Source organism: Herpailurus yagouaroundi, unplaced genomic scaffold (genome assembly GCF_014898765.1).
Source record: "Herpailurus yagouaroundi ecotype Mexico unplaced genomic scaffold, PumYag 197, whole genome shotgun sequence".
In the NCBI taxonomy this organism is placed as follows: domain Eukaryota; kingdom Metazoa; phylum Chordata; class Mammalia; order Carnivora; family Felidae; genus Herpailurus; species Herpailurus yagouaroundi.
In genome coordinates, this window is record NW_024412428.1 from 13391941 (window position 1) to 13419173 (window position 27233).

General features: G+C 35.3%; 1 protein-coding gene and 1 pseudogene across 10 annotated transcripts in view; both read left to right on the forward strand.

Annotated features, from left to right (window-relative positions):
* The window catches only part of NBEA (neurobeachin), a 689863-nt gene that overhangs the window by 93682 nt on the left and 568948 nt on the right, over window positions 1-27233 (forward strand). For all 10 annotated transcript variants that reach the window (XM_040448178.1, XM_040448180.1, XM_040448182.1 and 7 more), the window contains exons 7-8: window positions 7164-7283; window positions 10207-10353. In XM_040448178.1, coding sequence (XP_040304112.1) covers window positions 7164-7283; window positions 10207-10353 — 267 coding nt within the window. The remainder of the gene's footprint in view (window positions 1-7163; window positions 7284-10206; window positions 10354-27233) is intronic.
* On the forward strand, window positions 16918-19441 carry LOC121012694 (Y-box-binding protein 1-like; annotated as a pseudogene).

Sequence of the window (27233 nt, forward strand, 5' to 3'; positions counted from 1 at the left end):
TCTTTCCCCTTCTTCTTCCCTTTTTTCCTCCTCCTCCTTTTCTTGTTCTTCTTCCCTCTAACTGTATTTGCTTTAGATACAGAACAAGGTTTTAGACTGGACATTCAGACTTCACAGTAGTTTGTATACATGTACATGTCATGCACTATGGATTTATACATAATTAGCTCTTTTATTTTATTTATTTATTTTTTAAAAAAAATTTTTTTTTCAACGTTTATTTATTTTTGGGACAGAGAGAGACAGAGCATGAACGGGGGAGGGGCAGAGAGAGAGGGAGACACAGAATCGGAAACAGGCTCCAGGCTCTGAGCCATCAGCCCAGAGCCTGACGCGGGGCTCGAACTCACGGAGTGCGAGATCGTGACCTGGCTGAAGTCGGACGCTTAACCGACTGCGCCACCCAGGCGCCTCCATAATTAGCTCTTTTAAAAGGTCAAGTGTTAAACCTCCAGATTTGGTAATACAGAGAGACTTTTCTTGAGGGAGTTGAAGCTGATCCTAGTAGTCCTGAATCTTGTTTCCTGAGATTCAAGGTTACACTAATTTCTGCTCTTCAAAAATGCTGGCTTCAAGAAGGGAGATATTACTCTGTGGTTAATGTTTTGGCCCTTGAAATATACCTGTGAATATAGATATTCAGAGGCCAGGTTGATATGTGTTTGGAATTTTTTAAAATTTTTTTAATGTTTGTTTATTTTTGAGAGAGCAAGAGAGAGAGAGAGAGAGAGAGAGAGAGAGAGAGCGCCACCCGGGTGCCCTGATACGTGTTTTTAAAAGTCTGCTGTAGGGGTGCCTGAGTGGCTCACTCGGTTGAGCATCCAACTTTGGCTCAGGTCATGATCTCGTGGTTCGTGGGTTTGAGCCCTACATTGGGCTCTGTGCTCACAGTGTGTGGAGTATGCTTGGGATCCTCTTTCTCTCTGTCTCTCTGCTTCTCCCCAGCTCGTGCTCTCTCTCTCTCTCTGTCTCTCAAAACTAAAGATAAAAAATAAAAAAATGTGCAATTATGTTATATAATTAGATTTATAAGATATAATTCACTATCACCTGGGTTTTTTTCTAGAGGGATGTTCTTGGCTATTTATTGGACTCTATCTTTGTGTTAGAGTATCCAGTCATTTGAAAGTCCAGAATTTAAAATAACAAGTTACAGAAGGATAGGAGTTCCTATTTCCACGTGTTTAAGGCCAGTTATCCCTTACAGGTTCAAGGGCCTTTTTTGGATACCTGGCAGTGAGATTGTCCACCTTCTTTGAGAGCTCACTTTACTTTTTATCCAAAGGAATATTTATCCACAGGAGCAACCGTAACAGAGATTGATGAGCCCACATATGGCAGAGGGAATGTCATTTCCTCTTCTTTCTGTTTGTTTTCTTGTTTGCTTATGATCCCGTGTATGTTTTGCCACATATTGAAGAAAATATTATTTAGGATGGGGTTTTCAAATATATATTTAAAATTTTACCTGAGTCCAATAAAAATATTTGCTTTATGTTGAAGCAATAGTAAAACTGTTTCTCTTAAAGAATATCAGCGTGGGGCACTTGGGTGGCTCATTCGGTCAAGTGTCTGACTCTTGATTTCGGCTCAGATCATGATTTCACAGTTTGTGAGTTCAAGCCCCACCTAGGGCTTTGCACTGACAGTGAGGAGCCTGCTTGGGATTTACTCTCTCTCTCCCTCTGCTCTCCCCCCATGCTTTCTCTCTATCTCAAAATAAATAAACTTAAAAAAGAATTTATGTAAAAGAAAGAATATCGGTGTATCAATCATTCATTAATATATACCTGGAAAATAGCTTAAAAAGCAGGGATTCTAAATAAATTCATACATTAGAATGGAGGTTCTTGATTTCTTGATCCAAATCCCAGTTATTTTCATACAAATTTAATTGTCTCTCCTCCAGAAATTCTGATTTATTAGATTTGGGATGCCACCCAGGGGAGTTTGCCAAATGTGCCAAACTGTTTTGAATTTCAGTGGGAACTTGTTATAAATACAGATTCTTGGAATTATAATTTGCATGTTAGGAATATATTTTTAACAAATGCTCTAGGTGATGTTTTTCATCTGACAAGTTTAGATAACAGTGATTTGAAGAGTATAAATAAGGAAAATTAGGGTGAAGCTAAGAACTAAATAAAATTGTCATTAACCAATAAAAAGCAATTTAACCCATTTGTTCTCTCTCTCTCTCTCTCTCTCTCTCTCTCTCTCTCCACACTATTTCCTTATGAGAAATACATTCCCATTTGTAATAGCTCTATATATGTTGATTCTAAGGAGTCTTGGTAGGAACAGGGCCAGGGAGTGATAGATGTTTTAAAAAAAACATAGATGCTCATAAACCTTGAAAACCATAAATACTTTGTTTTACTGTTTCATTATTCAAGATAAATGCATTCTCTCTCTTTTTTTTCTTTCTTATTTTTCCAGGAGATGACCTAGCTAAATTGTAATCCTTTGATAAGGTGTTTAACTGGCCTTTCTAAAAGAAATCTTTATATTAAAACTTTTGCTTTCTTAGCTGTACCACTCACCAAATGTTTGACCTTGTGAAAATTCCGTAACGTTTTAGCCCACAGTAAATTATTAGCATATTACCTAAGATGTAGTAAGTGCTCAATATGTGTTAGCTACTATTGATATTTGTATAAATATCATGTTATATTTTCCTATGAATTCTTATTACAGTTTTTTTTTTCGTTTGTTTGGTATTTTTTTCTAGATCTAGTTTTGAGTCTTAGCTAATTGCAGACCTCAGTGGATGTACAAAATATCAGTATGCATGCACAGTTTGCAATTTTCCTCCCATTTCTTTTAAAATATAAATCAGAAATAAAAAAATATCAAGTCAAACATTGGTCTCTTTTGAATGGAAAAGACACTTGTCTGTTATATGTACATATTGATGTACCATGGAAAGAGAACATTAAAGTTAATTTTCCTATAACTGCTCTGACCTTCACTGAGATTAGTTCGTTCATTCAACTGTGCATTCATTTATTCATCCATCAGCTTTGTCAAATATCAGTGTTATGACCAAAAGCAAACTCTTTGATTGTAACTCCACATCTTATTATCTGGCTAATTAACTGGCTAACTGTATTAATTATCTTAAGTTAATGGTACCACTACCAATTTAAGTGAAAAATTGGAAGCCATCTTTAGACTTCTCTTTTCTGTATCAGCACTTTCAATGAGTTTTGTTAATTAGTCCCTATCTCCCTTCTTTTAAATTACTAATGTCTTTGTCTTAATTTAGACTTTTATAGTTTTCTTACCTCAACCTTTGCAGTAGTTTTCAGGTTTATCTTTAACCACATTTGCCTAACTGTCCCACTTACTCAGTACTGCCAGTTATTTTCCTAAACTATGAAGATGATCATTCCATTTTCCTGCTCAAAATTCCTTAGTGATAAGACATTATCAAAAAACAAAGATTACCAAAGGCGTCCTAAAGTCTCTTATAAACTGATCTTTGTTTTTGTGTCTAAATCTAAACACCGAGAAAAGTTTTGTCAGGCCTTTGTGCTGTATGTAAAGTATTAAGATTCCTCTTTTCCCCCTGTTTACTCAGCAATTTGTATTCGTCCTTCAAGCTTAGTCTTAAGTTTCATTTTACTCTTTTAGTGACTTCTCGGTTAGCCTTCCTTCTCCTTTTGTCTTTTCTTTTCCTTCTGCGCTCAGTTAGTCATTACTTCTTTTGCTCCCATATCTGTGTTTTAGACAGTTTCCATGGTTTTATAATTGCTTTCATGTTTGTGTTCCTGGTGAACTCTCCTTAAGGGTGTATATGTTATCATTGCCCACAGTCTGGAGGATACTGGGCATGAAATAGACTATCAGTAAATTTTTAAAAAATGTTTATTTATTTTTGAGAGAGAGAGAGAGAGAGAGCGTGCGCCTGAGTGGGGGGAGGAACAGAAAGAGAGGGACACACAGACTCCAAAGCAGGCTGCAGGCTCCAGGCTCCGAGCTGTCAGCACAGAGCCCGATGTGGGGCTCGAACTCACGAACCATGAGATCATGACCTGAGCTGAAGTCGGACGCTTAACCGTCTGAGCCACCAGATACCCCGACTATCAGTAAATTTTTTGAATGAATGAGTGACTCTGAGGAGTAAATGTCAATTTTAGTGGAAAAAAATCTCATCAGAAGGAAATTGTGGATAAAAAATAGGTATTAGTTAATGCTGTCTTCTTTATGGCTGCCAAATATGTATTAGGAACTGTTCTTCATAATTCTCATATATTGTCCCTTATCTATAATGTTCACTCCACAAAAAGGCATTATTATTCCCCCTTTTTTAGAGATGGAAATAGCTAAATGATTTGCCAGAAGTCATAGAGCTTGTAACTTGGGAACTCAGTTTTTATATCTATATGAGTGTAAAATTCATACTGCACAGCCAAGCACCCTAAGTTATTTGGTACATAGGGGAAAGAACTCAATAAATATTTGTTAAATAAGTTCTTTCCTATATCAAGTATGTAAGTAACTATAATAATATATCTAATATTATTTATCTTAATCTTGTCTTTGGAGAGCAGGAAATCCTTTTCTATTTATAGACATTTGTTTATTTGCATTCTATTTAGAAAGTTAAAATTTCTTTTTTTTAAATTTCAAGTTTTTATTTAAATTCAAGTTAGCCAACATGTAGTGTCAATTGGTTTCAGGAATAAAATTAAGTGATTTATCACTTATATAACACCCAGAGCTTATCACAAGTACCCTTCTTAATGCCTATCACCCATTTAGCCCCTCCTCTACCCACCTCCCCTCCAGCAACCCTTAGTTTGTTCTCTATAGTTAAGAGTCTCTTATGGTTTGCCTCCCTCTCTGTTTTTATCTTATTTTATTTTTATTTCTCTTCCCCTATGTTCATATGTTTTGTTTCTTAAATTCCAGACGTGGGTAAAATCATATGGTATTTGTCTTTCTCCGACTGACTCATTTTACTTAGCATAATATATTCTGGTTCCATGCACATTGTGCAGATGGCAAGATTTCATTCTTTTTGATGGCTGAGTAGTATTCCATTATATATATGGCACACATTTGGGCTCTTTCCATAATTTGACTATTGTTGATAGTTAGAAATTTAAAATTTTAATAATTTTACTCCAAAATAACAAAGGTTATATTTCCTGTGTTACCTAGATGGCATTCTGGTGGAAAATTTTCAAACTCAATGAGGGTAATACAAGTAAATTTGAATTTTTATGCATGTAAACTTCTATAAGATTTTTCTTAAATTTATATGAAGCCCAATTTTTATGGCTTCTTCTTGATAATTTTATAATATTTAGAAATATGAATGATTAAATGACTGACTTTAAAGATTTTCTTCTGCTTTTAATCAAGACTAACATAAATGTTGCTTTCTGATCCAGTAGAAGATTCCTTTTGCAATAGTTAAAGATTACCTAGACTGAAACAACTTTAAAAAAGACATGTGTTTAGGGATTAGTTTGACCTAACATTTTATTTTTATAATTGAGGAACAGTGTTCTTTGTGTTATTGTCTTCCATGAGTTGTTTAGTGCACTATTTTTATTTTCTAACTTGAAATGAATGAAATTGAATTTTGTTCAAAGTACTTCAGACACCTTGAAATAGCTGATATTTTCGTGGCTGAGAATTATTATAGCTTTATGTTTTTCAAAATATAGTATTATGAAATAATTGAGTAGTGCTTTTAAGTAATCTGGGAAACAAAGTTTGTATTATATATTTTTATGTTTTTGTGGGGGAAACGAAGTCTAATTTTTTTCTTCTTAAACACTGAAGGCATACTTGTTCAAGTGTCTATAAATCATTTGCATTTTTTTATATCTTAAAATTATATTTCTGTATTCTTGGCCTTAAATTGTTAAGTTTCAAAGAGAGTAAGGGTTGGATCCACAAATCATTGCAGAATTTAAATCATTGCATATCAAAATCTATACTTGAAATGCTTTTGGTTGGCCCTAGGAATTATAAACTTAGAACTTAATACAAAGTTATTCCTCAATTCTTAATGAATATTCACACATTATTAAGTTAAAAGATACATAATTTTTCTTGGACCTAATAAGTCTGAGTTGTGGAATTGAAACCACCTAATCTTATTATAAATGTTAAAATGTTGGGGGTGCCCGGGTGGCTCAGTTGGTTAAGCGTCCGACTCTTGACTTTTGGCTCAGGTCATGATCTCACAGTTCATGAATTCAAGCCCTGCATCGCTCTGTGCTGCTAGCACAGAGCCCACTTGGAATTCTTTCTCTCTCTGCCCCTTTCCTGCTCCTGTGTGCACGCTTTCTCTCTCTCTCTCTCTCTCTCTCTCTCTCTCTCAAAACAAACAAATAAATAAATAAAACTTTTAAAAAAATTTTTAAAAAGTAAATGTTAAAGTGTTGTTCCTTTGACTTATCTTTCCTGACCATGCAATCCGAAATAGAATCAAGGTTAATCTTTCTCAGTTTATGCTGTTTTTTTTTTCCTTCACAGTAATCATTATTTGTCATTTTATATTTATTTACTTGTCTAATCTGTGTCTCTTTCACTACACCATGAATTTCAGGAGAGCTGGACCTATGGTCTTACTGGTCAGACTTGAAACAATACAAATACAAATGGTACAATACAAATGTTATTAAATGAGTAAACCAAATATAATTGTATTTCCATAATATTTGCATCTTGGTATAGTAGGAGTGTAATTCCACAGTTCAAGGTATTCTAGGTCTGTCTCCATCACATTTATTCTTTATGAGTCACTTCTTTCATCTGCAAAGTGAGAAGTATGAGGGGGAACTTGGTAATGCGTAATTGTTAGTATTCTTTCAAGCCTTTTTTGTTTTTTTTCAACGTTTATTTATTTTTGGGACAGAGAGAGACAGAGCATGAACGGGGGAGGGGCAGAGAGAGAGGGAGACACAGAATCGGAAACAGGCTCCAGGCTCTGAGCCATCAGCCCAGAGCCCCACGCGGGGCTCGAACTCACGGACCGCGAGATCGTGACCTGGCTGAAGTCGGACGCTTAACCGACTGCGCCACCCAGGCGCCCCTTTCAAGCATTCTTAAAGTGTGTTGTGTTGTGAATGTTATGATTGCTCTTTAGGTAATAACTAAATATTACATATCAAGATCTTTTTTTTTTTTTTTTATTTAAGTGGTACATGATCAGCATTGTCCACATTTATAATCGATGGAGGAACAGTGAAATTCGGTGTTATGTTAATGGACAGCTGGTATCCTATGGTGATATGGCTTGGCATGTTAACACAAATGATGTAAGTTTTTTGTTTTTTGTTTTTTTAATCTGTGCTTTAATGTATTTGAGTGTGTGATCTATCACTATTCATGACACTCATGAATTTTATAATAGTTTGGTAGAAACTTAATAGTTGTACTTCTGAAAGTTTTATTCAGTTAAATGAATTTTTAGTTCTTAAATTTAGTATAATTAAGTTGCTAAACTAGATGATTAGTGATGAAAAAAGGGAAATTGCTCAAATAAATTACTAAGTATTAGGTCAAAACATCCATGCAATATTCTATTCTTTCTAGAATTTCAAGCATTAAAAACAAAAAGGTCTTACACCTTATTTGGATGCGAAAGGAAGACCTTACACACAGTGAATCAGTATAACGTGTAGTCACTATTATTTACTACAGAAATAGTGGTAAATGCTGTGGAGAAATATTAAGTGGGAATAGGTATAGAGAATATAGGTGTAGGGAAGGGGGAAGCCAGATGGTACAGAGATGATCTTAGTGAGAAGAGTTTAGGGAGCAAGTCATGTGGATATTTCGGAGAAATATCCCATTCACTGAAAGCAGTGAGTGCAGAGCCTTTGAGGCAGAACGGAAAGTTAATTGAACAAATAAGCAGCCAGTTTGCCTAGAACAGAGGGAGGAATGGATAGAACAATGTTGAGAGGTAAGGTTTAGACAGACCATAGAGGGTGAAATCATGCAGGCGTCATACACAAACATAATACCTGGGCTTTCCCATCTTAGCCAGCATAAAAATCTTAGGAAGGGTTTCAGCAGACAAGTGGCATGATGCAGGCTCATATTTTTTTTTAATTTTTTTAACGTTTATTTATTTTTGAGACAGAGAGAGACAAGAGCATGAATGGGGGAGGGTCAGAGAGAGGGAGACACAGAATCTGAAACAGGCTCCAGGCTCTGAGCTGTCAGCTCTGAGCGCCCGACGCGGGGCTCAAACTCAGGGACCGCGAGATCATGACCTGAGCCGAAGTCAGATGCTTAACTGACCGAGCCACCCAGGCGCCCCCAGGCTCATATTTTAAAAATGTCCATCAGTCTGCAGTATTGAGAATATTCTAAAGGGAAAAAATGGCAGAAGCAAGGAGATCAATTGAATGACTTACTGTGATAATAACAAGCAGGTAATACGAGTTTTAGCTAGCATGTTAGCAGTGAAGGAGGTAATACAATTGTATTCTGGAGGGAGCATATCTTGAATTAAATCCTTAAAAGCTCTGTTCTGGGCTTTCCTTTGTCATTATCCCGGCCTGTTAGAACCAAAGTAAAAGATGTTTTCAAATGCCTGATGTTTTACCTTCAAACCCAATAATACACTATCATTCCAGCATACCTGGTTTTATAAAAACTTGGCCTTTCTCTAACAAAATTCACTTCTCAGTGTTGTCTACATCTCTGCAAACTTTAATTTCCTTAAGGGCAGGGGTCTCTTCTTGTTCTCATTTGTATTGTTTTAAATAGTACTGTGTCTGTAGTCCATATTTTCCCAGGGTCAAGGGTTGGAAGAGTACTCCTTACAGACATCTGAACCTTGAACTGTTTTCACATGACCTAAGAGCTGAGCATCTTGTTTTTTATTTTTTATTTTGAAAGGTTTTTCTTTTTTTAAGATACAAACAAAAAATCAAGAAAGATTATGTGACAGAAACCACATGTGGCTGGCAAAGTTTAAAATCTTTACTATCTGTTCATTTATAGGACAAGTTTGCTTTTTTGCCCTAGAAACTCAAGGTGGGCCACAGTCAGTAAATTTTTGAGAATGACTTTGTCAGAATTAGAATGCACAGATGAAATTCTACTTTATCTCTGCCCTCCGGAGGGGAGACTTTTTATTATAGAGTGAAGGTAACCCCAATGACCTTGTTGGCTGTCACTACATCTAGTTATATTTAGAATGAAAGAAATGAAAAGAAAAGAAAAAAGAAAAAAAGACAGAGGGAAGGAAAGAAGGAAGAAGAGAAGGAAGGAAGGATTTTGATTTTTGAATTATTTGCAATAGTACACCAAGAAATGGAGAGGCCTGGGCCGTAACACTTACATACCCATACATTGTGCAGTAAATTCTTAAGTTCCTATAGTTTTAATTACAGATTGGGTATTTGATGAAGAGTTTTGTCTTTATAATTAATTCAGAAATATTTTGTTATTTTATTGAGGCACCAAAGGGATTCCATACATATGCAATGCTGTGCTTATCAGCACTAAGATGTGGAATAACTTTGAGAATGGGCAAAAGAAACTGGGGCCTAGCATTAGGTGACATTTAGAGAAATAGAGATGGGAAGGGTCTTAAATATGGCTTCTTAGGTCTTGAACTCTGCAGATGGAGAGCACTGTACCATCTGCTTTAGCCAGCAGACTTTGGTGATAATTATTTATTTGGTTCTGCATAATACCTACTTATGGAAGAGAGGGAAGGGATTTTCATTGTGTCCTTGCTTTGTGTGGAGAAATAGAGGAATATATATCCCTGGTGGAGAAATTAGGTAATTTCTAAAATTAAGCCTTATGTGTTTATGGTTAAAATTTGGAGTAGTCATTCTCTGATTCAGGTGAATCTCTCTCTATAAATGGACTGCTGTTAGAGCATGTGAGTTTTAAAATTAGTTTTACTTTTCAAAGTAGAATTTTAAGCCCTTTTACATTTAAGTATAACATTTGCAAAGTGGTTCAGTGATTATTGAGTAGATGGTTACTGTTTGTTTTACTTTTCCATAGATACGAAATACTTAACTGATTTACTTTTTTGGAAAATCTTTAGCTGGCTTTTATTATGTAAATATGCCCGAAGTCTTAAGTGATGCTTTTTTCTGTTATTATTGTTATACTTGAAGGTATACGTGAAAGTGAAGGCAGGCATCCTTAAATATTTTATCATTACAAAATAATACATTGATTTTTTTTATGACTTTTTAAAAATAGAGCTATGACAAGTGCTTTCTCGGATCTTCAGAAACGGCTGATGCAAATAGGGTGTTTTGTGGTCAACTTGGTGCCGTGTATGTATTCAGTGAAGCACTCAACCCTGCGCAGATATTTGCAATTCATCAGTTAGGACCTGGATATAAGGTAGTAATAACGATCTTATGCATTCTATGGAAAGTTTTATGTGAATTCTATGTGAAATGTGATACAGTATAATATACAGTGATAGTCTTTCTTCAGTGTGCTTTAAAAGTCATCTCTGTTCTTTGGAATTTAGTTGTTAGTACAAGTTTCATTTTGCTTCAAAGGTGCTTTTTCTCTTTTGGATTTTTTTCCTCATGAACTTTTAAAATTCTAAAGAATGTTTTTTGTTATGTTGAAGCCATGGCTTTTGTTGACATAACTCTGAAATAATAAATTTTATAAAACCGTGTTGCTTATGTGGTATTTGAAATCTCAAATTTTGAAATATGAAATGAACAAATGACTGGTATATTCAAAATAGAGGTAACTTGGAAAGAACAAAGATTTAGAAGGAAAATGGTGTCAATTATTACACGTGGCTGAAATTATTCAGTTTTAGTTTTTACTTTTGCTGGTCCTTTACAGTAGGTGAGGAGGGTCAGTATAGTAGCAATTATCTGAATTTTGCAAAGTCATTATTAAATATGGTTTATCACATTCTTCCTGTTTTTTAACTCCCAAAATGAAGACTTATTTAGGCAAGATATCACATTCACATACGTTAATTAGTTTTTAATATGCAGTACACCTGGCTAGGGAAATATATGAGTTTTATGTAAATCACATTAGTAACTGTGACATCCCAAACTGTTTGGAGCTGAGAGAAAAGTATGCATTGTAAGTCAAAGTATTTTTAATAATTCTGAAGAAGTACATGTCTTGCATGGAAGAGCTGTTTGTTTTAAACATAGTGTTTAAGTAATCAGTGTGAAGATTGTATTATGAAAAGGGGGTACTAAACTATTTCTGTTCCCAGTGATTTTAAAATAATCCTAAATTATGAGAATGATGCTGTCATTTTTATGTCAGGGTGCTAATTCTTGCTACCATCTTTTGTCCATATCAGTTTATTTATTTTCCTGTCTCTGAAGTGAATTTGTGCTTGTAACAGCACTATTTCTTTCATTGGTTCTTTTGTTGGGTTTTGGGTCCTAGTTCTGCCATGTGTTGGCTTTGCATGGTAATGTTTCTGTAATTCAGATTTTTGGATTAACATACATCCTGCCTCCTTTTGTTTCTTTCCCTTGGTCTGTAAAATATTTGATGTGGCTTTCTTCAGGCATTGCCAGAATATGATATTAGGTGAATCAAACCAATGATATATAAATAAAGGTAGAAAATTTTAAAAACCACAGGTATGCAAATTTTAAACCCAATATGATTGCTATAATGACATTTTAGAATTGATGGAGCTTCTTGGTAGGAAAAAGGGAAAGGACTAAATATTAACAAGTTATGTAATTCTCCCCTTTGGAAAGGAGCAAACATTGTCTTGAATCACTTTGCGAACTTAGTTGTTTGTCATATGGCTTTTGCTCATCACATTCTTTTATTATAACAAAAGTGAAAATGAGTAGTAATCCTGTGTTGCCATGTTCTATACACAAGTACTCATGTTATATAAGAATGTAGTCCTAGCATCCTAACATAGAAAATAGAGTACCTATATCAAAGTCAGAACTTTTAAAAGAAAATACCTCTAAATTTTGGGTGTTACATGAAAAATAATTCGGGGCGCCTGGGTGGCTCAGTCGGTTAAGTGGCCGACTTCGGCTCAGGTCATGATCTCGCGGTCCGTGAGTTCTATCCCCGCGTCAGGCTCTGTGCTGACAGCTCGGAGCCTGGAGCCTTCTTCAGATTCTGTGTCTCCCTCTCTCTCCGACCCTCCCCCGTTCATGCTCTCTCTGTGTCCCAAAAATAAATAAACGTTTAAAAAAATAATAATTTTATTAAGTTTTGAAAGTTCCCAGTTTATGGGTATAGCCCACTGAGCCCCTTGTTTATATTAAAGGAAGTAGACTGTAGGGCGCCTGGGTGGCGCAGTCGGTTAAGCGTCCGACTTCAGCCAGGTCACGATCTCGCGGTCCGTGAGTTCGAGCCCCGCGTCAGGCTCTGGGCTGATGGCTCAGAGCCTGGAGCCTGTTTCCGATTCTGTGTCTCCCTCTCTCTCTGCCCCTCCCCCGTTCATGCTCTGTCTCTCTCTGTCCCAAAAATAAATAAACGTTGAAAAAAAAAATTAAAAAAAAAATAAATAAATAAAGGAAGTAGACTGTAAATCAATGGGTATGTATGTATTTTCTCAATTTGTAAATATTAAAAATAGAATCACTATTAGGACAAACATCTGTAAGAATTTTTGACAATGAAATTTTTTTCCTAGAAATTCAGAGAATGAAGGGAGAGGGGAAAGAATGCAAATGAAGATCAGATTGTGTTATCACAGGGGAAAAAAGCTGAAGTGGTTCACATAGCAGTCTCAATTTTCTTGGGTAAAGTAGGAGGCAAAGTCACTTCCTATGAGTGAAGGGGTAAAGAGTTGCAGTGGAGTTTTTAAGGTGTTTAGGATATAATAATTAGTTGACATTTGGTGTAAATCACAAATGAAGCTTAAATTATTGTTATAGAATAATGTATTTATATTCATCGATCTGTGTTATATAGAGCTTCCTGTAAGTATAATGGTCAGACAATATTGTCCATGATTCTGAGCTTAATGTAGATAGCATGTCAGCATCTGGGCCCTGAAATAAAATAAATTAATTCCCCCCAAAATAATGCCCTCAAACTATATATACTCTGTAGCCTATCCCATGTGATTTTGACTTCTTGGTCATTAGAGTATTCGGTAATTTTCTTTCTGTGAAATGTCTGGTTTTGAGCAATATAGCTTGTCTATGAATATTTTACACTTAGTTATTTTAGGTAAATGATTAATAAAGGAGGGTATTACTAGTCAATTAAATAAATTGTTACGTTCAGGGGTGCCTGGATGGCTCAGTCATTTATGTGTCTGACTTCTTGACTTGCTCAGGCCATACCGTGGTCTCATGGTTCGTGAGTTCGATCCCTTCACTGGGCTCTGCACTGACAGTGCAGAGCCTGATTGGGATTCTCTCTCTCCTCTCTCTGTCCCTTCCTTTCTCCCTCTCAAAAATAAATAAAGAAACTTTAAACATAAATAAATAGGGGAGCCTGAGTGGCTCAGTTGGTTAAGTGTCTGCTTTTGGCTCAGGTCATGATCTTGCAATTGGTAAATTCAAGCCCCATGTCAGACTCTGTGCTGACAGCTCAGAGCTTGGAGCCCATTTCAGATTCTGTGTCTCCCTCACTCTCTGCCCCTCCCCTGCATGTGCTCTCTCTCTCTCCTTCAAAAACAAATAAACATTAAAAAAATTTTTTTAACTAAATAAACCATTAGGTTTTGGATTTGTAAAACAGAATATCTCACTGTAATTTTGTCTAGTCTAGAAACATTTACCGTGAGTTAAGTTTATCATACAGCTCCATTTGATGGGGTTATTCAGTGTGTACACGATTGTGAAGTCATACATACAGTGACTTTTTGACATAAACTTACACAACATTTCAACAGTTTTGATATTTTCCAATTGTTATTGGACATTTCCTAATTATCACTATCATATAATCTCTTGTGGCAAGCAATTCATCTCCCCTTGCTAAATATTACAATATTAAGTTTTGCTTATGTCCTCCATTCAAGAAAATAATGATTTTTTATCAGTTTATTATATTATGACAAAGGCATAACTGATAAGAGAAATGTATAAAACAGCCTCCAAAATTAAAGATCACTTTGGAGGGTTTCTGATACCTGCTTGGATAGGCAAGTTCCTAGCAGTGATATTCCCACAATCACCACTTAACACTCTGCACAGAATACAGAAAACAACTATGTGAGGGTTCTAAAGAGCCAAGATTTAGAGAGGTGTCAAAACATGAAGCAAGTGGTCCAGCATGGGCTGAGTTGCCAATTTTTTACTCTGATAGAAAAACTTTTTTGGCCAGAAAATAAGGTGAAAAGCACTTGGGCAGTCAGTACCACATGGAGGTTAATGGCCAGCTCAAGAAAGGAGACAGCCAGAAAAGGATCTGAATTCTATATTTAAAAAAACTCACCCTAAATCTCTAGCCCATTCCTGAAGCCATGATGATCATGATAAACTGATAATAGACTGTAAATAAGTCTTCAAGAACAGAGCTGAGACCTGAGGCACCACACATAGGAAGTATGACAGTCTGTAATAGTTTGATAGAAGAAATGACCCCACAAAACAAAAACATCAATACTTTTCAAAACAACATAATCTCCGTAGAATAATTTTCACCATGTCCATCATATAAGCCAAAATTACTCATTCTGTGAAAAGCCAGGAAAATGTGACTTATTGTCCAGGACATGCCAACTCCGAGATAACCCAGGATCATGGAATTATTACATGAGGACTTTTAAGGAGCTATTGTAACTAGTGAAATTAAACAAAATTGCTAGTAATGAAATGAAAAATGGGAATTATTATCCACAAAAAGTGGAAATTTTAGAATTGAAAAATATATCTGGAATTAAAAATCCACTGTATGGGTTTAGTATTAGCAGAATGGATATGGTAGAGAAATAAATAAACTTGCACGTAGATTGACAGAACCATTAGAAAAGAAAGAAGAGATTAAGGGGGAAAGAACAAAACCATAAGATGCATGGGGTGGTTTTGAAGTCTAGGGGCGCCTGGGTGGCGCAGTCGGTTAAGCGTCCGACTTCAGCCAGGTCACGATCTCGTGGTCCGTGAGTTCGAGCCCCGCGTCGGGCTCTGGGCTGATGGCTCAGAGCCTGGAGCCTGTTTCCGATTCTGTGTCTCCCTCTCTCTCTGCCCCTCCCCCGCTCATGCTCTGTCTCTCTCTGTCCCAAAAATAAATAAACGTTGAAAAAAAAATTTAAGAAATGAAGTCTAATATGCAGAGAAAGTGCCAGGAAAAAAAAATATTTGAAGGAATATTTATAAAAAAAAAACTTTGTAAATTTGGTTCAAAACAAAGCAAAACAAAACAACGGACATTTATAGATTAAAGGAACTATGTAAACTCCAAGGAAAATAAATTCGAAGAGAACCAGAGTAGGCATATTATAGTAAAACAAAAGGAAAAAATAGTTATTGAAAGCAAGTAGAGAAAAGCTAGACATAACTGCACCCTTTCCTTCAGCAATTGGGGAAACCGTAGAGCTGAAGCAGAACCTGTCAACCCAGAATTCTTCATCTAGTGAAAATCTTTTTGTCAAATAGATGGAAATTAAGACAATTTGTTTGTACCAGATGTACTCTGTAGACTGAAGAAAAAAACTTGGATCATTAAGAATGAAATAATGAAGAATATGAATGAATGATAAATGTATGGATAAAATATCTTTTATTTTCTTTAAAACATACCACTGATTAAAGCAAAAAATATTACACTGAATTTTTTTGGTTTATAATATACATACATTTAATATATATGACAGCTCTAATGGAAGGTTCTGGGAGGGGATATAATTGTAAACTTTTCATATTTTACAAAGTGTCTGTGGGATTTAAGAATATTGACTGAAATTCAGTAGCCAAAATGAAATTAACAAATTCAGTCACTTTTCTTGACATGTAAGTATTCAGTATTTAATGAAAGATAACATATATTCAACATATAGTCAGTAGTAAGGAAAAATAAATTAATGCAAGCTAATGAAGACAAGGTGAATGAGATATGAATAAGACATTCACTGAGTCATCCATTCTTTTTAAAAATATTTGTTATTAAATATTATTTATTGGCACTGTTATTCTAGGCGTTCTAGGTGCTAGGGATAAGACAGTGAACAAAACAGACAAAAACCCCCTGCCTTTATTGGAGGTAAAGAGGATATACATTATCATGGGAGGAGACAGAAAACAAAACAAAATAAAAATACATAGTGTGCTTGATGGCAGTAAGTGCTATGGGAAAAATAAAGCATGTAAAAAACAGAGAAAATTCTGGACTACAGTTTTAATAGAGTGATGAAGGGGATTTCACTAAAAACTTCAAGGAGGTGAAGTTGATGCCAGCCAGGTGGATATTTGGGGAAGAGCTTTCAGGCCACATGGGAAAGCAGGTGTAAAGGCCACTTAGTAGGATCTTATTTGAGAGATTACAGAACACTGTGATTGTGTTTCCCTGCGACTCAGAGAGAGTTTAGATAAGGCTGATATCAATAGAAGTAATGGAACTTGGTTGGATTTTTGATAAAGCATACCTAAAATAATACTCTAAGAGGTCAGCTTTTCCACATATTTTGGAGGTAAAGCCAGTAGGATTTTCTGTCCCTGTGAATGTGGATTAAAGGTACAAGAGAAGATTCAAAGGTGACCCAATGTATATTAGCCTGAACAACTGAATTGATGGGCTTTTTATTTACTGAGCTAGGGTAGATTTGAAAAGACTAAATTTTGGGGAGTAAGGTCAAGAATTTGGTTTTGGACATGGGAAGTTTGAGATGCCAGTTAGACATCTAATGGAGAAATGTTGTATGCCTGAATTGTGGGGGAGAAGTCTAGACTGGAGATAGAAATTTGGCATTGGTAGGGTATATACAGGATTTAAAGCTATGAGACTGGATTTAGGAATCAATGAAGTGAGTTCAGAGATAAAAGATGAATGAGGAATGAGTCCTTGGAAAAGCCAATGTTTGCAGGTTATGGAGATGAGAAGGACCCAACAAGGGAAAATTAGGAGGAGAGCAAGAGAGTAAGGAAAAAGCAGGAGGGTATGGTGTCCTGGACATTTTAAAGGAAGAGGAGGTGAATAATTGTCAAATGATGCTGACAGGTTGAGTAAATTCAGGACTGAGAAATGGCAATTGGATTTAGCAGTATGGAGGTCAGGGGTGATCTTGATTATCACAATTTAAAATTAGTTAAAATGAGAGAAAAAATCTTTCACTTAATGAAGACAGTAGTGTTTTTTCAGAATTGAAAGAGAAGCATTAATTTGTAGTTGAAAGTATAGTTTAGTTCTGTGTGTATCATTCTAGTGCATTGCATACGAAGACTTTATCTCTTCCTTTGTAATATTCCATCACTCAGTTTCCATCATTTTTTTCCTTTTGAAGAGCTCTTTATATGTAGTTGATTTTTTTCTGGTTTCATAATTATTTGTTTTTACTATTTTATACATTTATTTATGTTAAATATATTTGTATGTAAAAATTTTATGGAAAGAAAAACCTCTGAGTAGTATATACGTAAGTGCATATGAATAGGGGCATGTAAACTTTCTCTGCAAAATGGTGAAGCTTTATTTTCAAATTGTCATACTTTAAATGATTTTTTATTTTAGTATCTTTGGATGATATGAACATACTCAAAGTATGATAACATTTTTCAAATTAGTTGCAATTCTTTTGGAATTACTTTTAAAGGGTCAGTTTTTAAGTGACACAAAAAAATAGTTCTCATTACTTAGAACTATGCTATATTTTTAATAAAAGATGGTTTTGTGACACCTGTTAATTCATCAAACATGGCTTCAAGTTGATTTTCTTTTTCCCAAAAATTAGATCCATCCCTTGAGGATGACTGTTTTCCTTCAAAAATGTAATTTAAAATGTTATAGAGTTTGATCAGTACTGGAATTGGAGAGTGGATCCCAGAAAACCTTGAACAGTTCTGTCCACCTTCCCCCTCACCCCCTCACCAGGGGCCTGGTGCTGCTCCTGGCCGCAGTCACTGCAACCTTGAGTAGTGAGGCCGAGATCCAGCCTTGAAGTAAGCGGCAGCCAGGGTGGCCTCATATTGGCAGTACCTGAAGGGTCAAGTTCATCACAAGGAAGATTTGGAGAACAGTAAATTGTTCAATGTAAGAACCAGATATGGTTTAATCAACAGGGATGACAGCAGGGAATATGTATTTGTATACTAGACTGCCATAAAGAAGAATAACCCCAGGAAACACCTTTGCAGTGTGGAAGATGGAGAGGCTGTTGAGTTTGACATTGTTGAAAGGACAAAAATGGGTGCAGAGGTAGCATATGTTACAGGCCCTGGTAGAGTTCCAGTGCAAGGCAGTAAACATGAAGCAGACTAACCTGCTAAATTATAGACACTATCCACATTACAGGGGTCATCCACACAATTACCAGTGGGATTTCCAGAATAGCGAGAATGGGGAAAAGAATGTGGGATCCAGGAGGGCTCCAAAAGGCCAGGCCCTCCTGCAAGTCACAGTGTCCACTTTATTTGCTACATGTGGAGATGCCACGGGTGTTGAACACAGTATTCCAAGTTTCCTGTGTGGGGAGAGAAGTGATGGAAGGTGCTGACAACAAGGGTTCAGGAGAGCAAGGTAGACCAGTGAGACAGAATATGCATTGGGGTTATAAATGACCATTCCACAGGAACCTTCCTTGCCAAAGGCAACCTAAAGAGGATGACAGTGAAGGAGATAAGGAAAATCAAGGAGGTGAGACCCAGGGTCAGTAGCCACCCCCACATCTGTACTATTGAAACCTCAATTACCACAACACAGACAGAAGCCCAGAAAACCCTAAACCACAAGATGGCAAAGAGACAAAGCAGCCAACCCACCAGTGGAGAATTAGTCCTCTACCAAGGCTGTGCAGGGTAGGGTGGAGTAAATGCAGTCTTACCATCTCTACCATCATCCCATCATCTGGTTTAGTTAGCCAACAAGGGAAATGAACATGAAGTTTCAACAGTAAGAAATAACAGAAGGTTGGAGCTGAAGATCTCAAATGCTTGCTTTTTGTCCATTTACCAGATAGCTAAAGGTCTTTGCATTATCTCTGCAGACTGGAGTTTCTGATATATTTACTTAAAGATCTCTCTCTCTCTCTCTCTCTCTCTCTCTCTCTCTCTCTCCCCCCCCCCCCCCTCTTTTTTAAGACTGATTTTCCTCAGTACACTTAAAAAGGTTTTTAATTGTTTCATATCTGGAAAAGTTGAGATTTTTAACAACCTCATTTTTAATTTGTAATAAATGTTTACTATTTGATTTTTTCCAAAAAGTCAACAGACTGCAAGCACCACTTAATAAAGGTCTTTAAAAATGCTGTAGATTTTGAAAATGTTTTTTATTTTTTTATTATTTTTTTAACTTTTATTTATTTTGAGACAGAGAGAGACAGAGCATGAATGGGGGAGGGTCAGAGAGAGAGAGGGAGACACAGAATCTGAAACAGGCTCCAGGCTCTGAGCTGTCAGCACAGAGCCTGACTGTGGGGCTTGAACTCCTGGAGTGTGAGATCATGACCTGAGCCGAAGTCGGACGCTTAACCGACTGAGCCACCCAGGTGCCCCTGAAAATGTTTTAAAAAAATCTTATATATATAAGAAGTGTTTTGAGTAATAGAATGTATGTGTAAGTAGTTTTAAGGTGAATCTTTTGGAAAATACACCGCTTGTGATCATATTTGTTTAGCTATATTTGCTTTAAAATATTAGGTGTACTATTTAAAGATATACTATATTTATCATAATAGAATTTCATTGAGTGGTGAGACAAGTGTTCCATTTTTCCAAAGTTCTGCCCCACCCCTCAAATATAATGCTTTCAGCAAGACATTTTATTATCCACGTTCAGATAATTTTTACTCTCTGGTCTTAAATTAAAAATTCCTACAAGGTTTTTACCCAGTTAATGAACATTTTGTATATGCTAACAAGTTTTTCCTCCACCAACTCAGTCAAATAATGCTTCCTAAGGGTCATTGAGAGAAAATGGGTAACTTAATGCCATTTCCTTATTATTTGAAGATCTTTGATTAGGTTTAAAATTTCATTGTAAACTCATGGATTTAAATGTATTTGAAGTGTTTCAATCTATAGCAGTTATTCTCCTTTTTGAAATTCAAATTATCCTACCTTTGAGTGATGAGTTCTAGTTGGTCCTTTAGTCTTTTGACCTGACTCTGTAGTCTTTGATAGCTTCCTTGCTATTTCCCAAGACAGTGCCTCAGACTCATCTTGAACATTTTGTTGCTTAAGTCCTGGAATCAGCCATTATTCCAAGAATCCTTAATTTCTACTAGTGTGAAATTAATGGCTTGTTGTGTTTTAACTTGATCTTCCCTAAATTAAATCTATATCTCCTTCTTCTTTATTGACAATACTAGTTGTCATGTGCACAGAGGAAAGTCTATAATTACGCATACAGTAGTCTCTGAACAACACTACTGATACTACTCTAATGATGTTATTACTGAAAACCGTTAATTTTTTTTGTGTATGCTCTCTTCATTTTCATTGCCATTTTTTATATACTTTTAGATGTGTTATGTGCCGAACTGTGTTTCCCCCAAATTTATATGTTGGAGTCTTAACTCCCAGTAGCTCAGAATGTGACTATATTTGGAGATAGGGTCTTTAAAGAGGTAACTAAGCTTGAGTGAGGCTGTTAGGGTGGGCCTTGATCTAATATGAATGGTGTCCTTGTAAGAAGAAAGTAAGATACACACATGCACAGAGGGAAAACCATATGAAGATACAAGGAGGAGACGTGGTCATCTACCAAGAGTAGGAGAGAAGTTTCAGAAGGAACCAACTATGCTGACACTTTGATTTTTAGGCTTCTAACCTCCAGAATTGTGAGAAAATAAATTTCTATTGTTTAAACTACTCAGACTTTGGTACTTTGTTGTGGCAGTCCTAGCTGACTAATACATGGTACGATCTACATTGTGAGTATACATAGTTATTATATACTATTCTCAATTTTTAAAATTCTTACTTAGTTGTAATCTTGTAAGTACTTACATATTTTAGTTTCATCCCATTCCTTGTATTGATGTATTTTGGGTATCTGAAGCTCATTGTTTAGTGTATTTCTCTAGAAGGGAATCATGGGAGTAATACTTCTTGAGGACTGCGTTTCATTGTTAGTTTGTTAGGGGTTTTTACACTTGATAGGCATTTGCCTGGTTATAAAATCCTTGACTATCCTTTCTTTGAACATATTAAATATGTTACTAATTTTCTTCTGCCTTTAAATATTTTGTTCAAAGTCTGATGGCAGTCTGATATCCTTTCTGTTATCAGGCACTTGTTCTTTTTGCCTATATGTTCAAAGGATTTCTTTTGTATGTAGTAATTTTGGTAGAAATGTCTTGGTCATTTGGAGTTGATTTCTCAGATGAGTGGTGTGCACTTTCAGTATGCAGTTTTGCATCTTTTTGTATTTCAAGAAATTTTTCATATACTGTTTAGTGTTCTGTTTTCTTGCTTTGGTTTTCTTTTTCGATGACTTGAGTATACATGTTTGATTTACTTTGCTTATCTTTATATTTGTCACTGTGTGTGTGTGTGTGTGTGTGTGTGTGTATTCAAGTTAGTTTTTGGGTTTCTTTTTGTTTGAAGGACTTCCTTTGTTATTTCTTGTAGGGTAGGTCAGATAGCAACAAACTGTCTCAGTTTTTATGTTTTTTGAATGTATTTCATTTTGTTTTCAGATGGCTTTCCTGGATATAAATTCTTGGTTGAAAGATTTTCTTTGAGCACTTTGAATATTGTATTTCACCATGTTCTGGCCTCCATTTATTTATGTATTATTATTATTATTTTTAAGTGTTTATTTTTGAGAGAGAGTGGATGAGGTACAGAGAGAGAAGAGGACAGAAGATCCTATGTGGGTTCTGTGCTGACAGCAGACAACTCCATGTGGGGTTCAAACTCACGAACTGCAAGATCATGACCTGAGCCAAAGTTAGACGCTTAACCGACGGAGCTGTCCAGGTGCCCCATGGCCTCCCATTTTTTTAGATGAGAAGTCAACTCTTGAACTTACTGGTGTTCTTTTTAGGTGAAGAGTCATTTTTCTCATGCTGCTTTAAGATTGTCTCCGTGTCTTTGGTTTTCAGCATTTTTACTATGATTTTCCTGTCTGTATATTTCTTTGCTTTCATTTTTCTTTGAGTTCATGGGCTGAATATGTAAATTGGTGTTTTCCAAAAATTTGGCAAGTTCTCAGCCATCAAATTTTTTAATATTTTTCTCTTTTTCTTCTCTACTTCAGCCATCCCATTCTGCATATGTTGGTACATGTTTCCCAGATTTCTCTGAGGCTCCATTTTCTTCACTCATTTTTCTCTCTGGTTTTTGGATTACATAATCTTTATTATTTTCATGTTTGCTAATTCTGTCCTCTGCTTTGTTCAAATCTTTTGTTGACCTCTAGAAAAGTTTTCAGGTCAGTTACACTTTCAACTCCAGAATTTCCATTTGGATTGTTTTTATAGTATTTCTGTCTTAATTGATGTTATCTATTTAATATGACATTATCATAATACCTGCATTTACTTCTCTAATTATTATTTTCTTTTAGTTCTTTGAACATATTTTTAATGGCTACGTTGGAGCCTTTTCCTGTTAAAGCTAACATCTGTGTGCTCTCACTGGCAGTTTCTATTGCCTGCATATTTTCCATATGTATGGGTTGTATTTTCCTGTCTCATTCCATCTCTCAATGTCTGGCTGGAAAATGTCCATAACCCTCTTTTTTCATTTTAAAAAATATAACATCTTCATTGAAATGTAATTTCTACACTGTACAATTCACTCATTTCAAGTTTACAAGTAAATTATTTTAAGCAACTTACAGAGTTGTATTGACATCCCTGCCGTCCAAGTTTAGAACATTTCTATCACTGTGCATGCCTATTGGCAGTCACTCCTCATTCTCATCCCCATGCTACTCGTACCATTTTATGTAACAATTCTGCTTCTGGAAATCCTTCAAAGAATAATTTACTAAATACTGATATATATATGCACAAGCATGCTTATTATACTTTCATATGTAATTTTGAAGTGTTGGAAGTGATGTAAATAACCCAAATGGAGTAAGTATAAGAAAATTATTAAGTCACTTAAGTTGTATCATAACTAAAAAAAAAAAAACCAAAAAACTAAAAATGTTGTATTTAGTTAATTATAATGTGAGGTAGTTTTGCTCCTACAAGCCAAAGCAGGGAATTATGATATTTGCATCATGGACTGAAAAAAATTAAGGACATTTTTTTTCAAATAAGAATAGTTGTTTTAGACTTCTTATATGATATTTCCCAAAAATATTTTATAACTTCTAGAGAATATATTAAACATTGTTTATTTCACTGGAAGCAATATAAACAAAATGAAAGTTAAGGTTTTTTTTCCAGACAGAAGAATGCACATACATTTCAGAATTGTTAAAATGCCAACATGCCAAAGCTAATTACTATTTAGTAACCCATTTTTCAGTATTTTATTTCAATCATTATTTTTAGAAAGCAGGTATTCTGAGTTCTTAAGCATGATAAGATTATAAAAAACGATTAGAGTTAATAAGCTATTTCAGCATTATTTTTAAAGGCTAGTAACCAGGAGCCAGAGTGATATCTTTAGTGTTTTTTAGGACTTTTCACTTAAATCACTGAGGATTATAAGAATGAATTATATTAGTAATTATTAGTACAAGAATTTCAGCTCAAAAAAGAATTTACTGGTTATAAGTGCAGTTTGTGGCGAAGAACATTGATGATTTCATATTCATACTTAATGCTTGCTGTGTTTCTCAAAGCAACCAACTCTTTCATACATGTAGCAAGTAAAGGAAAAGGGCACAAAGTCAAATAAAGATATTTAAATAGACAAAAACTGGAAAGTGGTAGGTTTTAGCAATAGTAGATAACAAAAGTTTAATGACCGAATTGAATCCATAAAGAAACGCAGAATCAAAGAAGAAATAGGATAGCATATTTGTAATCTTAAAAGTATGATCTTTAAGGGTATGCATATTCTCAAAAAAAGAATAATAAAATAAAAATTAAAATACCAAAATATTAAAGAGGAATGGATAATTTTATTCTAAATTCTGAATTTTCCCTGGATAAAGAAAAGTCATTTAAAAAGTAACTTTAGTGGTGCTTGGGTGGCTCAGTCGGTTAAGTGTCTGATTCTTGATTTCTACTCAGGTCATGATCTCATGGTTGGTGGGATTGAGCCCCGCAGTGGCCTCTGTGCTGACAGCCTGGAGCCTGCTTGGGATTCATTCTCTGTCTCTCTGCCCCTCCTTCCTCTACCCCTCAAAATAAATAAATAAACATTAAAAAATAGAAGTAGCTTTGAAATGACTAGAGGAAAAACAATTCTATTTGGATGAATTTCCTCATACAACTTTAAAATTCAGAGAACATTTGTTAAGCCATTTCTATACATGGAGCACTATTATAGGCATTATGGAACATGCAAAGCTCTCAATTACCTTTAAGTAACTTACAACCAAGTAAGGGAGAAAGACCTACAAAAAAGCTAAAAAGTGAAGTTGATTGAATTTATCATCCTGATACAATCTGAAAACAGTAAGTCCAGTGGGATCATGGAAAAGGATTCTGATTGTAGGAACTGAGAAATGCTTCATAGAGAACATAGCTTGAAAACTGATTCAGTCAGGCTCATGAAACTTTTAAGATTTTTTGAAATTCATTAGGAATAAGTGAGTTTTATTTATTTTAGTAGGCAATAATCTGCTTCTCTCGATTACCTCTCATAAATTCATCCAACTGAAAATGCTGGTTTTGTTGTTGTTGTTGTTGTTGTTCCTTTTTGGATCCATTGGTACTCTTTAACTGATTTTTTTTCCCGTGGAGATGAGGAACAGAATTTGCAAAACAATCGTCTAAAACCTATCCAATTACACAGTTTCTTAATTAATTAAATTTTTATTTGACTATAGGTGGCCCAATGTTACATACGTTTTAGATGTACAACATAGTGAGTTGACAAGTTTTTACATTACGCTACATTCAGTGCAAGTGTAACTACCATTCATCACGACACGTCACTATTACAGTATCATTGACTATGTTATTAATGCTGTGCCTTTTTTTCCTGTGACTTATTTATTCTATAACTGGAAACTTGTATCTTCCAGTCCCTCTAGTTATTTTGCCCATTGGCCTTAGCAGCATTTTTCTAGATATGTTTCCTAAGGCAAGGGAAACAAAAGCAAAAGTAAACTATTAGGACTATATCAAAATAGAAAGGAAGGAAGGAAGGAAACCACCAACAAAATGAAAAGGCAACCTAATGAATGAGTGAAGATATTGACAAATGATATATCTGATAAGAGGTTAATATCCAAAATATATAAAGAATTCACTCAATGCAACTCCCAAAAAACAAACAATCGAATTAAAAAATGGAAAGAGGACCTGAATAGACATTTTCTCAAAGAAGACTATACATATAGCCAACAGACACATGAAAAGATGCTTAACATCACTAATCATCAGGGAAATGCAAATCAAAACCACAATGAGATACCTTTGTACACTTTTAGTCAGAATGGCTAAAATAAAAAAGAAATAAGTGCTGGCTTAATTAATTAATTTCAGAAAACATCCAACCTGATTTTATCCATTTTTGGAGTAACTGGTAGTGAATGTGCCCTACTGCTGTAAATAACTATAAAAATGGGCAAACTATGCAAACTATCGTTTCTTTGACACTTGTCAATATACATAGCATAGTCCTGACATCCTTGCAGGTAGAAATATATTTAAGATGAGCTGGATATTCATCTTTGGTATCTGGCTGGGGCCAACATTTTTATTGAGGCGCTAGGAGGTGGAGGTAAGCTGAGCGGAGGAGGTTGAGATCAGAATTAAGGGCAGCTCAAACAGCTAGAATATGTGGAACAGGGTGCAGAAAAGGACAAAGCTGTTGGGGTAGAGGCAGAAGTCCGTGAGGGTTCCCTGTTCATCTTTGCCCAGGGTAGAGTTGTACATTTATGGGGTGAAGCTCCACGAACCCTAGCAGAAAGTAGGTGTTAACTAATAGCAGAAGAGGCGTAGTAGAGGTCACACAGTTGTCTGAGTCTACGGAGTGTCAGCCCAGTTAGAGCTTTATCTCCATATCCTCAGCTGCTCAGTAATTGTCGTACAAACGAATGATAGTAGTGGTATAGAAATTTTGGAGTTTTATTCTACTAGATTATAATTACTCACACAGATGTCCAATCAAATCATGTCTGCAAAGTGTATCTTTTATGATTATATAATATTGATTGCTTTTGCAGTTTAACTTTTAAAATTACCAGCCTATCAAGATCTATTCTTCCGTGCAACTGCATGCATGTTGAAAACTTTTTACTCATATTAGAAAAATGAGTTACAGGAAATTGCTTAATATTGGGAAATGATTGATTAATTTCATATAAGTAGTTTCTTGGTATCATTGTGTTAAAAATTTCTCTTGGATAGTGGTTGGTACCAGTGTTTCTCTAATTTAATATTTGAAATACGGTGGTTATTATAGTGTTGATACTTGGCATTTCTGCTAATTTTATATATACCGTTATCATTTTTAAAGATTTGATTTGACGAATAATTATCCACTGTGTGAAACAACTGACTGCACTTCATGCAGTGAAATTTTCTGTGCTGATCTACTTGTTGGCATGTTTGTGACTATAATCTTTTCTTTATAATCTTGCTTGTTAAGGGTTGGTAATAATGATTTCAGGGCATGCCATTGAGTAAATTTCATCAGTGTACTACGTATTTATTATATTCAAGGAATTGTTCTAAGCTTTAGAGGATTAAAAATGATCAAACTTATACTCTCTTTATGAGAATAATTATATTCCTAAATGTTTATAATTAAAAGTTGATATGTGTACCAGAAAGGAAATATAATGTAAATGCTGTTAAAGTTCTGTGAAAGGATGATTAATTTCAGCTACAAACACTTTAGGAATTCTTCAAAGGAAAAAGTTTTTTAGGGTTCTTGAAAAATACGTAAATTTCAGACGGTGAGCAGGACATGATGATAGAATGTGAAAAAGAGGGCATGATTAAATGGAAAGAATCAAGGGAGTATAGGGTGTGTTTATGGATTAATCCATAAACAGACATGGCTTCATGGTAGAATACAGAGTAGGCTGAGTGATTTATGGTGGGATGTGAGGATGATTATGAT